Source organism: Mustela lutreola, chromosome 4 (genome assembly GCF_030435805.1).
Source record: "Mustela lutreola isolate mMusLut2 chromosome 4, mMusLut2.pri, whole genome shotgun sequence".
Taxonomy (NCBI): Eukaryota; Metazoa; Chordata; class Mammalia; order Carnivora; family Mustelidae; genus Mustela; species Mustela lutreola.
Window position 1 is genome coordinate 70,765,829 of NC_081293.1, and position 14,502 is coordinate 70,780,330.

The window sequence follows — 14,502 nt, forward strand, 5'->3', positions numbered from 1 at the left end:
TATATATATATATATATTATATTTTTTTATGAAATATGCCCCGCACTAGCATAGAGCTGGGTGTGCAACAGGTGCAGCTTCTCAAGCTTTGATTAGAAAGAGCAGTTTCCAGCTTGATTCACGTCTGAAGATGTTCCTTGATTGTGCAGGAGCTTAGTAGAACTACATAATAGACTCTTGTTGCAGCAGGCCAATGGTTGACCTTTGAACCTGGAAGCACATAGGTGAACCTGCTTACCACTTCCTCAGGCTCTGTGATCACAACATAATAACTTAACCAGTGATATATAGGGCTCAAACTCTTGGTGTAGAGGTGAGCCCAGAAAATGATGAATGTAGTATTTTCTGACAGCTTTGACTCACCTGAGAATACCCATTTGATGCACTGTGCTCTTTGATAAGCTTCCATTTTTATTTTTAAACACTGTGAAATGTAAGTGCTATAAACTACAAAAATGTTACATTTCAGAGAAAAAGAGGTACATGTGTATATAAACAAAAGCTTGCCACCCATAAAATGTGAACAAGATAAAGGTAAAAATCACTTTCTCGGAATAAGCCTCCAGGAAATACTTGTCATTTTCAAGAAGATTTTTGCCCTATAATATCATCATTTGCTTTCTCCATCTGTGTGTGTGTGTGTGTGTGTGTATGTTTGAGCTGAGTATTGCAAACTTTTTTTTTTTTTTTTTGGAAAGCTAAGGAGTAAGGATACCAATGAAATGCCTTGGGTTTTAGTTGGAGTGAGGCAAGGTCTCACTCTGTTTCAGATAGACAAACACCAACATAATGGATGAGCTGACATCAACATCGAAATAACTCCTCTCACATTTAGTCCTATTTTTTTCCTTTAAGACCTCAACGGCTACCGTGAATGTGGTGGTGACAGATGTCAATGACAATGCGCCGGTGTTCGATCCCTATCTGCCTAGAAATCTGTCTGTGGTGGAGGAAGAAGCCAATGCCTTTGTGGGTCAAGTACGGGTAAGTGGAATATACATGTGTATATATGTGTATGAAATTTGTTTTTTAGTTGAGTACATTCCTCACATTTTAATTTTGAAAGGAGATTCAGCAGATGTAATGTGCAGTGGGTCATCAGAATTGTTGAAGGGAATTGGTGAGTGAGATCACTTGGGTATAAGGCAAAACAGCAGTAAAGTGCATTCATTATCAGTCACAGTGCTGGATGCTCTTCAAGATTGTGTTCTTGTTTTCATAAATCTCATGTCCATTTGACTTCACTTATTAAGCATGTTGATTTACATTTTGTGACCCTTGGGTGATTTAAACATTGATTCATTGGAGAGTACTCTTCTCTTATTTAGTATATTTTTTTTATTTTCTGGAGTTATAATAAGGTATCTATAGAGAAATATATAATTAGCTATACTATTTAGTAAGAATTCATAATATGAATCCATATCAGAATATGGATGTTTAGAGGCAAATTCATCTGGTTGGATAAACATCCATTTAACATTGCTTTGCACCCACATTTCACACACACACACACACACACACACACACACCTCTTGTCTAACACTGATTCTAACACTGGATCTATCAGCACCTCTTGCACTTGTGCACCTCTTGCTCTAACACCTCTTATCTAACCTGATTGTAACACTGGATGTATCAGCTGGTTTCTGTACTTCCTTTGAAGAATAATCCCATTTTTCTTCTAGAAGCAGTATATCCTCAGTTGGGCCATACTTGGTCTTGAACGTGGTTGATGGTTTAGAAGCCATAAGCTGAGAGCAAATTTTGAGGAAGTCACACATATTTCACAGTATCTACCTGAGAGGAGGCATCTGTGTGAGCCACAGGCAAAGAAAGAACCCATTGTCTCACAAGGAGTGGGTCATCCAGGTGTGAGTCCAGACTTCAGGATCCAACCTTTTTCCTGTTAAAGCCTTGAGTCTTTTTTTTTTTTTTTTTAAGATTTTTTCATTTATTTATTTGACAGACAGATCACAAGTAGGAAGAGAAGCAGGCAGAGAGAGGAGGAAGCAGGCTTCCTGCTGAGCAGAGAGCCCGATGCGGGGCTTGATTCCAGGACCCTGGGATCATGACCTGAGCCGAAGGAAGAGGCTTTAACCCACTGAGCACCCAGGTGCCCCTAAAGCTTTGAGACCTGAATAGGAATTTTGCTGGTGCCTTGAAGCAAGCCTTCTCTACAAGCCAAATGCTCTTCCAGTCAGAAAAAGATCTGGTGTTCAGTCCAGTTTCCTCTGTGGCTGCAGAAGAAAAGAGCTTCTCTAAATGTTGTTAAAGGCATAGACCTTCTGCCTTTCATACCAATCCCTGAGATTTTGACTGGGCAGCGTGAGCTCATCAGTTTTTTCCCTTAGCTCTGACTATACTCGACAACTCCATAGCCATACTCATCATCCCTGTCACTCTGCCTCTCAAATCCTGGAGAGATTGCATAAGGTGTACATTCCTTCATGCCTTGATGCAGCCCCAGCTCACCACAGGGGAGAGAACTAGTCCTTGTGCTATTGTAAAAACCACGGGGTCTTGATACCGTGTAGCCAGCAAGCCATCCAGCTCCACTCCAGAAGCCTGTGTATTAGTACTTCCAGCTTTGACTGTGGACTCTATAAGAAAAGACCTGTAGACAAAAGATTGTACTAGCTTTTACTGTGTACTCTATAAGAAAAGACCTGTAGACAAAAGATTGAGGTAGAAATCATTTTTGAGAAGTTCAAGTGATACTCACAGGCAAGTAGGAAGCAATGCATGGAAAAGACAGCTGCTAATAAAGGGGCAACTACTAAACCAGTCATTAGGAAGACTGGAGCTCAATTCCAAGGGCAAATCTAGAAAATTCTCCAAACATATGTCCCAGAATTATTGATCCTGAAATGTGATGGGACTGGCAAATTCATGCACGAAATCCTGAGAGTTCTTGGTCACCAATGCTGTGGAGGAGGGCGTTGTTGGTACTTCCTGCCTCCAGGGCAAGCAAGCAGCCAGCTCTCTGCCGTTTGGATACAAGGGCATTGGGTCAGACTGTAGACACCAGCAGACAGAAGTCAGCCAGAAAGTATACATATTCCAAGGGCCACACATAGGGCACTGACAGTCTATTACACTAGGCAAACAAGGTGGTAAAATGATTGGCATGTGCAGAAAACACAGAAAAGGGGATGGTGATGAATTTGGCTCATGAAGGATGAACATTGATGAGAAGAAAATTAGGAGGAGTTGGAAGCGGTCTAATGTGATTGCATGAATAAAAGCACAGACACAGAGCATAGGACATGCCATATTACATGTGCCAAGTTGTGAACATTTCTCTGTGCATATTGGCAAAAATGTTGGCAGGGGGGGGGGCCCTGGAGGGTTTGAGGTATAGTATCACTAGATTTTTGTTATAAAGATTAGTCTTGAATAGACTATAATGGGAGATACTACATCCAGAAAGCTGGATCAGAAGGTAATTATAAGAGCCCAGACATAGAGACATGAGCTATTACAATCGTTTAATCATAGTGATGTTAAATATTGGGTTGCCTGGGTGTCTCAGTTTATTAAGCATCTGCCTTTGGCTCAGGTCATGGTCTCAGGGTCTTGGGGTTGAGCCCTGTGTTGGGTTCCCTGCTCAATGGGAAGCCTGCTTCTCCCTCTGCCTCTGCCCTTCCCCACATTTGTGCTCTCTCTCAAATAAATAAAAAACCTTAAAAAAAATACCATTACAGTTGCCATTCTAGTTGCCACTAGAAAACTGAAAAATATATTTAGTCAGAACTACCAACTACTCAGATAAAATAAACAGGTATTAAAATCATTTAGGGAAATTATCTTTTCCATTTCTCTTTATTTACTTAGCAGAGAGATAAAACCCATATGGAATATATAATTAATAATATGTAAGGAGATAGTAACATAATGATAATTGTTGGTAATTTTTATTTTTCCTTTCTCATTATGGTTACTTTTCCTAGTGGTTCTTTGTCTATGAAGGATTTACAGCGTTAAGTTGGTTTCTCATCTCCTAATTCTTAAATTAGATGAGAAATGGCCTCTGTAGTTTATTTCAGCATTAAAAATTGAGATATAAACTTTAGCATTCATAATTTGACAAAGCAGTAATTGTCCTGGTCTTTAGGCAATAACATGCTCTCACAAAAAACTAAAATGAGTTTGAAAGTACAAAGGAACACAGAAACCTGCCAAACAGGTGCAGCCTACTGATTCTGCTCAGTTCCAAGAAGTTCTAATGTTCTGAGAATGGAATTTTGATGCATCATAATGGTCTCCTGTTGCTACCTAATGATAATTATATAATACATTAATTTCACTAAATGACTCATGCTCTGCTTATAACATTTATTTTTAATTGTCACCAAAAAACTATTAAGACAATTTAAAACCAAGATACATATGGTTAGTTATTGCACTGAATTTGAACTACCAACTGAAGGGGGTTTTGTTCTAATGATGTTTTAGCATGCATAATCCAATATTTGCATGCAAAAGCTGAAGGAAAATTTATTTACTTTTTATGTGTTACCTTATGTGTTAAGGTAGTGTTGTGGTATCAAACTTTATTAAATAGGGAATACTTCTGAAGCAGTATTTATGGATTATGCAGAGCAAAGAATTTTATCAGCATATTAAAAAAAAAAAAAAAAACAACCTACCAGCCAGTAATTTCTGAACTTAGAACTCACAACACACAAGTATGATATACCACACTTAGCTTTGGAAATCATTTGCATAATTCTCAGAGCATATGCAGCAGCAGTATTGTTGGGGAGAGAAGAAAGTATGTAGATAGACATAGAACAGACTCCGTCTCTACATTGTGTCCAATGTGTCATCCTGATGATTTCCTAAAGGATGAGGAATGCCACAGAGGACTAAGGAAGCTGTGTCAAGGTTCATGGGAAAATGTATTCATCTGCAGTCTCTTGACAAATTAGTGAGATTCTAGGTTGGGGGGGTGGTGGAGAAAGAAAGAAAGAGAAGAAAGATACCAGGCAGATAGGATAGAGGACAGAGTTGAACTTAAACAACAAAAAGTAATGATGTACTGTATGGTGACTAACATAAAAAAGAAAAAAAATAATAAAGAAAATGGGGTTACCTAAAAATAATAAATAAATAAGAGGCAATTTGAGAACAGTTTGACAGTCATGGAGGACTGGTTCAGAGGCGTTCTGGAAAATTGATGAGAATCATGTTGAGTTCTGATGAGGAAGCCCTCGATACAGCTGCTGGTAGAAAGACTTGGTAACTGGGTGACATGGCATGTCCGAATAAAGTCTTATCCAATACCCTTTCTAGCATGTCATCGCAGGAGGTAGTGTCTAGAGGATCAGTAAGTATATCCTGACTCTGGGACACAGGCAGGCCAACAGTTCATCCCCAGGTGGGTCTCAGATTTAAGAGGCCTCATACCTGCTACAGAAAATCTCCACTCCTCCCAGATCCTGGAGTTTGCAGATAAGCAGCAGAAGACTTGGTGGGAGGGGAAGAGAAAGAGAAAGTAAGAGAGATGTTACAGAATACAGAGTATTTATCCACATGCCTACATATATAAACAATTTATGTATGCATGTGTTATTGTTAAGGTAAACAGCTGAGGGTAAAGAAGCTGGGTGGGCACCTGGGTGACTCAGTTGATTAAGCATCTGCCTTTGACTCAGGTCACGGTCTCAGGGTCTTGGGATCGAGCCCTGTGTTGGGCTCCCTGCTCAGTGGGAAGCCTTCTTCTCCCTCTGCCTCTGCCTTTCCTCTGTGTTTGTGCTCTCATTTTTTTCCTTAGAGTTTGCCAAACTGCTTAGATGTGTCTCCCAGACCCTCTTTCTTCCTAAATCAGAAGGACAGGCTAACAGTGGGTCATTCTGATGTGTGAGTCAGGCGGACCACTTTGGTCCCACCAGCAACACTGGGTCAGCAGAAGTGGAGAATCGTGACAGCCCACTCAGGATGGTGCATGCCACTTTCATTCATTTTCTCGACTAATGTCTGATGGATTCTACCCTGAGTCTGGATGGGGAGTGAGGAGGAGATAAAAGGAGCAGCAGGCCGGGGAGAAGTCTGTTCTATAAGCCCTGTCTTCATCAAGGCTTCCCAAGAAGAACTTCTTTGTAGTTGTCCAACAGAATTTAGCATGAGGAAGATGAGAAGCTGTTTTCACTTTGGCCCTGGATGGCCCAGGAGTTCTTCAGTAAATATTCTGGGTCAGTGGATATTGAGGGGAGGGGGAAACTTGGAGCTTCCTCCAGCTCTCTGGCCTCCTAGCAGCATTCAGGGAGGGTTCCTTAGGACCCACAATTCTCCTTAAGTTCATTCTATCTGTTTTTCAGAGTAGCCCTGGGCCTGAAAGCCCACACAAATGCACAGAAGGCTAGCTTGGAAATAACACTGTCTCTTCTGTTTAAACCAGGTTCTTAGTGGTGTATATGATATAGAGTGACCCGCTTCCCGGCCAACTTCCCGTCAATGCCTTGTAGAAAATCTTATGCCGACCTGACTTCTTTTAGCTCTAAGTAACAGAAATAGAGCCCTGAGTCAACAAAATGTTCTTCTGGTTCTAAAACAAAAGAGGCTGAATTTATTTAACCTGAAACAGAAATGTATTCCCAACGTGAGTTCTGTATGGTAAATGCCAGCCGCTGTAAAGGGGTTGTGATTCAGTCTAAACCCTTAGAGTGGTTTTAAAATCATTAGTGAACTTCAACATTGAGAAGGGTAGGGATGCTTTTCATTTAAATAAGAAATTGGTATTTCCTCCAAATATACAATTGAATATTAGGGAAAATAAATCTGAACCTCAGTGGCATGTCTCTGATGAATGTCCTTGTCATCTCCCTGTGTGGGGCTCTAAAAATGAAATGAAGGTGGGAGCTTTATGGTGTTTTATTTACTTTTTGTAGCTCAGTCTGGCATTCAGCAGTGCCTAAAACTATCATACTTCTTTTTTAAGTGGGCCACAAGTGGGAAATTTTATGGGTTCTCTCATCAAGTCATGCTATGCAATGCAAACCCTGTACTCAGTCAACTCAAGAAGGAATCCCACACAATTTGAAAAGTTGGTGACATGGATTTTAAGGCTGCTACCTAACAATATTTATAATGGAGGTTTATTTGCGGCTTGTGAATATGTTTGAAGCTTGGTGATCCTTGAGATACTCAATGAGAAGTTGGTAAATGAGTTAGAACAGGTTGTGCATGTATCTTTGAGGTGTTTACTTAAGGCCTACCCTTAGAGCAGTTTATAGTCTTGCTCTGAGCCATCATGATAAATACACGTGTGTGTGCCTGTGTTTGTGTGCTTGTGTAAATATTCACAGCTGCATAATCCCAGATGTGGGATGAATGATCACGGTCCCCTCCTTACCACTGAATGTCATCTTTATCTGAATAACTTCACCGTTGCCATTGAAGTCGGTCTTTTTCCCCTTCTTGAGACCCTACAACCTGTTTGGTCCTGGTCTCCGTATGTTTAAGCACATCTGATTCTTTCTACCTTTCCCTAGATCTGTTTGCTTCTTAAACCTTCTCCTTTAATACTGTATAGTAATATTCTTTTTTTCTAGTTTCATTGAGGTATCATTGGCATTCAGAAAACTACACGTGACTCATATATGCAATTCAGTTGAGTTTGATTTAGGACATATGGATACTCTTGTTATTGTCACCACGATCAAGGTGACAAGACGTTTCTGCCACCTCCCCAGCTAACATATTCAACATGCATAACACTCAACCCTTATCTTCAGCTTCTTCGGATGGGGCTCTCTGCCTTGAATTCTGCTTCTCGGTCACTCTGTTACAAGCCGGATGCTGGGAAGCCTCGCATCTCTTCTTTCTACCTCATTGTCCACATCTGGTTCATCTGATAACTTTACATGGCTCTCCTTGTTCTCAGATTCCCTCCTTCTTCCTCTAGACAAGCACAGTCCAGCTCTGTTTCTCACCTGAGCTAATGTCACAATGTCTTTTTTTATTCTTTTAATCACAGGTTTATTTTATTTTTCTGCTATGCATCAAGGACACACTACATTAAAGCGTATCTTTATAGTTTGCTTGACTGCTATTTTTTTCACTTAATTGATTATCCCAACACTAGTCTGCACACCTCCTAATTATCCTCAGCATACTTGCTGGAACGCTCTTCTCTAACCAAGTGTTCAGCTGCAGGAAAACATCTCTCCATGCAGCAAAAAAGGCTTCCCTAGCTTTCCCTGAGTCTGTGCTAACCTGCTTATAGCTACCAAGACACGCTCTCAGTACTACTCCGGAGTCCCTGTGCCTTTGCTTGTATTCCAGCCTTGATTTCTTCTTTTTCCATCCTTTTATCTAGAGAGCTGATCTTTGAAATTCTGGCCAAACATAATCTCTTCCAGAAAACCCTACCTGAACTTCCTGAACTTTTCTGTTTCCTAAGTGACCCATACTCATGGTTCCATTTATACTGTGCACTTTTTTTTATTAATAATACTATTTATTTTTATTGTGTTATGTTAGTATAAGTTTTTGGTAGTACTTACAAAACATACCGAAGTTATCTATTTGCCCCAATTTCTTAGAAGCAGAGACTGTGTCATAGTGATCTGATAAACCTACTATTCAGCCAAAATATTTGACTTTTAGAAGATGCTGAATTAAACTAGACCTAATGGATTAAAATTATCTAAAAGTGAATTTTTTTCAATGAAGATTCAGATACATTGTACAAAGAGAAGAGCTGTAATAGATGTTAACATACCCACAAATAAATCGTCTTCACAAAGTTTTGTTATTGGGTATCAGTCTAGTTTTGGAATTTCAGCATGTAGGATAGAAGATTAATTTAAAATGGTCATTTAAAAAGTGGTGTTGGGGCACCTGGGTGGCTCAGTCACTTAAGCATCTACCTTCGGCTCAGGTCATGATTCCGAGGTTCTGGGATAGAGTCCCACATTGGGCTCCCTGCTGAGCGGGTTCTTCCTCTCCCACTCCCCCTGCTTGTGTTCCCTCTCTCGCTGTCTCTCTCTGTCAAAAAAATACATAAAATCTTTAAAGGGAAAAAAAAACGCAGTATTAATGCAAAGAACAAGTGAAATTTCTAATCAGGACAGGGCAAAATCTTTACCACCTGGAGACAGGGAAACATCTCGGTCTAAGATGATTTACATGCAGGAATCCTCTGACAGATACGCTACCAACCTGTTGGGCCACACTCTTGGAGCTGTATTTTCTACCCACCTCTTTACAATAGATACTCCTTTCTAATTATTTAATATTTGTCGAAGAAGAAATACGGACTATTTTTGCCTCACAAACCCGTGCTCCATTCATCCAGCTTTGCCTTCTAATGTTCCATTACTTATTTATGAGATCCAGCTTTATACAAATTGCACTTCTGTTTTATAGACTGATGAAAACTCATGGCCTATTCACTCTAGTTGGATTCAGTTATCCTTCTCTACAAATGTTATAGCTCCCTACAATTACTTACACCGACTTTACTGCCTAACTCAGGAGGAAGCTTGGCAAATCAGCTTTTGGTTTTACAAGAAGGATTCCAACTGTTTCTGAAGCTTTTTATTAAGACCAAATCTTGTCCTTTAAACTTTAAGAAAAATGGGGAATAGGTAGAAAGTGATCTAAACATATATGCACAAATTACTATAAAGTAAACCTATGGGGGCACCTAGGTAGCTCACTCGGTTGTCTGCCTTCAGCTCGGGTCATGATCCTGGGGTCCTGGGACAGAGTTCTGCATCAGGATCCTTGCTCAGCAGGGAGCCAGCTTCTCCCTCTGCCTGCCGGTCCCCCTTCTTGTGCATGTGCTCTCTCTCTGTGTCTCTCTGACAAATAAATAAATAAAAAATAATTCAAGTAAACACATGTGCAGGTGCATATGGTACACATACTGGATATATAACCATCCAGGAGAGCCCATGCATGCATGCTCCTGCCCGGTGAGACTCTCCTCCACTGTCAGGTAACCACATGGTTCATTTCTTGCTTTGTACTGTAGATCAGCCTACACTGTAAGCATCCATAAACAGCACAGTTTAGTTATGTCTTTTTAAAATTGTCTATAAACAGAGTTATAGACTATGTATGCTCTACTACCCACCTTCTTTTACTCACCTTTATCTTTTTAGAGTCAACTTTCTGCCTGTTTGTTGGTGTATTTTATTTATGGTATGTGGTTGCCCTACAATTCATTTTCACATTCCTTTTTTTTTTTTTTTTTTTTTAATTGTGCGATGTTAATCACCATACAGTACATCATTAGTTTTTGATACAGCATTCCATGATTCATTGTTTACATGTAACACCCGGTGCTCCATGCAATACATACCCTCCTTAATACCCGCCACCAGGCTAACCTATCCCCCACCCCTCTCCCTTCTAAAACCCTCAGTTTGTTTCCTGGAGTCTGGAGTCTCTCATGGTTCCTCTCCCCCTCTGATCCCCCCCTCTTCATTTTCCCTTCCTTTCTCCTAATGTCCTCCTTGCTATTGCTTATGTTCCACAAGTAAGTGGAACCATATGATAATTGACTTTCTCAGCTTGAGTCATTTCACTCAGCATGATTTCCTCCAGTCCCATCCATGTTGATGCAAAAGTTGGGTATTCATCATTTCTGATGGCTGAGTAATATTGCATTGTATATATGGACCACATCTTCTTTATCCATTTATCTGTTGAAGGTCATCTCAGCTCCTTCCACCAGCTAGGCTATTGTGGACATTGCTGCTATGAACATTGGGGCACATATCACCCTTCTTTTCACTACATCTCTATCTTTAAGGTAAATTGCAATTGCAGTGCAATTGCTGCTATATTCTTTCTATTGATGAAGACTGGAGAGGCTTCCAGTTTGAGGCTGTTATAGTCAATGATGTTGTGAATATTTTATGTTTCCTGATGCACACGTGCTAGAATTTCTCTGTTGAGAATATGAGCACATTTAACTAGACTGAACATCCCAAATTGTTTCCCATAGTGACTGTGATGATTCCCTGAGTTAATGATTGTCCCCATGTGCATTTTTGGTGTGTCAGGCTTTCTAATTTGAGCCAATCTGGGATGGTTTTAGTGGTCCCACTTTATAGTCTCAATAAGCATTTTCCTAATGAGTGACTATCTTTTCCTATGTTCCCTTGTTATTTTCTTTTTTTTTTTCCAAAGTACCTTTTAAAATCTCCTATCCATTGATCTGCTGGATTGCTGTTGATTTTTTTCTTGACTGTTCATTTTCATCTATGGTACTTCTTTATATACTCAAACTATGACTAACTCCTTGTTACATGTATTTCAAACATCTTTTCAAACTCTGGAGCTTGGATTTCAGTTTTATAAAGGTGTCTTTTGATACATAAAGTACTTGTTTATGTATTTATTTAGGACACAGAGAGAGAGAGATTGCACAAGCAGGGTGGGGAGAGGCAAGGAGAGAAGGAGAGAGAGAATCTCAAGCAGCTCTATGCTCACTGTCCACCTAACGTGGGACTCAGTCTCACAACCCTGAGATCATGACCTGAACTGAAATCAAGAGTCAGACATTTAACCGACTGAGCTACCCAGGTGTTCCTTGATATCATTTTTAATTGTTACTTGCTACCCTTCGGTCATTAAGATATTGTTCTATATTATGATAATCTTTGTTTTGTTATTTGTAGTAGGTCTATCATCTGAAATTGATCTTTGCATAGGATGTGACATACAAATTCACTTTCATTTTCTTTTACATAAATAACCATTTATTTAGTAGGCAAGTCTTTTCCCTATATTTTCTTCTAGAAGTATTAACAGTTTTAGGTCTTTTAAGTCTTTAATTCATTTTGAGTTGATCTTTATATATGGTATAATATTGGGTTCAATTTTTTTCTTTTGCATATGGGTATCCAATTTTCCCAACACCGTTTGTTGAGGATACTAGCTTTCTCCATTGTGTCTTCTTGGTTCTTTTTGTTGAAGATCAAGTAACTGTATAGGCATGAAATATAGGCATGGAATTTTTTAATGGGCTTTCTATTCTGTAACATTGGTCTACTTGCCTGTTGTGGTTTTTGTTTGTTGTTGTTGTTTTGTCAGAGCAACTCCACTTTAATTATAGTAGCTTTGTGATATACTTTGGAATCAGGAATTGCGATATCTCCATTTTTGTCCTTTTTTTCCTTTTTTTCCCAAGATTGCTTTGGCTATTCAGTGTCTTTGCAGTTTCATATAAATTTTAGGACTTTATTTCAACGTCTGTAAAAGATACCAATGAGATTTTGGTAGAGATTTCATACAATTTCTAATTGGTTTGGTCAGGATAGGCATTTTAACAATATTAAAGATTCCAATTCATGAAGATGGGATGTCTTTCCATTTATTTATATCCTTTATATTCTTTTTTCATTAATGCTCATCTATTTCATCAATGTTTGTCTTTTTCATCAGTGTCTCATCTACCATAAGAGTTAAAATAGTCATTATAGAAAAAGGTTCAATTTATTAAGAAGATATTATAATTATGAATATGAACACATGCAAATCAGATCATCTAAATATATAAGCAAGCACTGAAAGATCTGAAGTGAAAATTATCAGTGTAATAATAGGAGACTTCAAAAACCACTATCAATTATAGATTGAACATCTACAGAAAGTCAGTAAGGGAACAGTAGGCTTGAGCAACACTTCAGACCAACTGACCCAACAAACATAATATTCCACCCAAAAGGAAAAGAATACATCTACTTCTTGAATAAGACATGGTACATCCTCCAGAATAGATCACATTAGGACACAAAACAAGTCTTAACAAATTTAAAGATTGAAATTATACCAAGTACTTTTTTAACAACAGTCATATAAAACTAGAAATCGATAATAGGAAAAATCTGGAATATATACACATATCTGGAAATTACACAGTATACCTCTGATGAACCAATGGGTCAAAGAAAAAAGCAAATAGTAAAGTAGAAAATAGCTCGAGACAAATGAAAACGAAAACACAATATATGCAAACTTAAGGAATGGAGCAAAAGCAATACTAAGAAGGAAGTTTATAGCAATAAATGTGTCCTTTAAAAAAGAAGAAAGAGGGGCACCTGGGTGGCTCAGTGGGTTAAACTTCTGCCTTCAGCTCAGGTCATGATCCCAGGATCCTGGGATTGAGCCCCACATCTGGCTCTCTGCTCAGCAAGGAGCCTGCTTACCTCTCTCTCTCTGTCTGCCTCTCTGCTTACTTGTGATCTTTCTTTGTCAAATGAAAAAATAAAAAATCTTCAGAAGATAGATTCAATAAATAAGTAAATAATAAAGAAGAAAGAGGTTGCTGGATAACTCAGTCAGTTAAGCGTCTGCCTTCCATATAAGTCATGATCCCAGTGTCTGGGGTCAAGTTCTACATGTATTCCCTGCTTATTGGGGAAACTGCTTCTCCCTCTCCCCTCCCCTTGCTTGTGCTTTCTCTCTGTCTCTCTCTCACTCTCTCTCTCTCAAATGAATAAATAAAAATCTTTAAAAAATAAGAAACCTTAAAAATACAATATAATTATACCTCAAAGAACTAGGAAAAGGAAAAAAACAAAAACAAAACAATTAGGCCCCAAGCTTAAGCAGAAGGAAAGAAATAATAAAGATTGGAGTAGAAATAAATCAAGCAGAGAATAGACTATCTGTAGAAAAAAAATCAATAAAACTAGGAGTTGTTTTACTGAAAAATAAATATTGACAGCTCTCTAAGAAAAAAGCTCAAATAAAATCACAACTAAGAGGAAACATTACAACTAATGCCACAAAAATACAAAAAGTCACGAGACTACCATGAAAAATTAGAAGCCAACAAATTGGATAATCTAGAAGAAATGGATAAATTACTAGAAATATACAACCTACCCATTCTGAATCATGAAGAAAAATAAAACCTGAATGGTCTAATAATTACTAAAGAGTAATCAACAATCAAAAATCTTCTGTCAAATATAAACCCAAGATCAGGTGGCTTCACTGGCAAATTCTACAAAACACTTAAAGAAGTAATAATATCAGTCAGTCTTAAACTCTTCCCAAAATGCTGGAGAAGAGGAAACATGTTAAAACTCATTTTATGAGGCCAACATTGTCTTTATACTAAAGCCAGTCAAAAACACTACAAGAGGGATGCCAGGGTGATTCAGTTGGCTAAGCGGCTGCCTTTGGCTCAGGTCATGATCCCAGCATCCTGAGATCGAGTCCCACATTGGGCTCCTTTCTCTGCAGGGATCCTGCTTCTTCTGCCTCCTCTGCCTGCCACTCTGCCTGCCTGTACTCTCTCTATCTCTCTGACAAATAAATAAATAAAATCTTAAAAAAAAAAAACCACTACAAGAAAGAAAACTATAGGCCAATATCTCTAACAAACATAGATGCAAAAATCCTCAACAACATATCAGCATATTGAATTCATCACCACATTAAAAGGATCATAAACCATGATACCATGATCAAGTCCATGGGAGACAAGGGGTGGTTCAACATATACAGTCAGTTAATGTGACCCACCACATA

General features: G+C 38.8%; 1 protein-coding gene across 1 annotated transcript in view; it reads left to right on the forward strand.

Moving 5' to 3' along the window:
* The window catches only part of PCDH15 (protocadherin related 15), a 723,362-nt gene that overhangs the window by 449,744 nt on the left and 259,116 nt on the right, over nucleotides 1-14,502 (forward strand). The window contains exon 18 of the mRNA XM_059172504.1: nucleotides 856-984. Coding sequence (XP_059028487.1) covers nucleotides 856-984 — 129 coding nt within the window. The remainder of the gene's footprint in view (nucleotides 1-855; nucleotides 985-14,502) is intronic.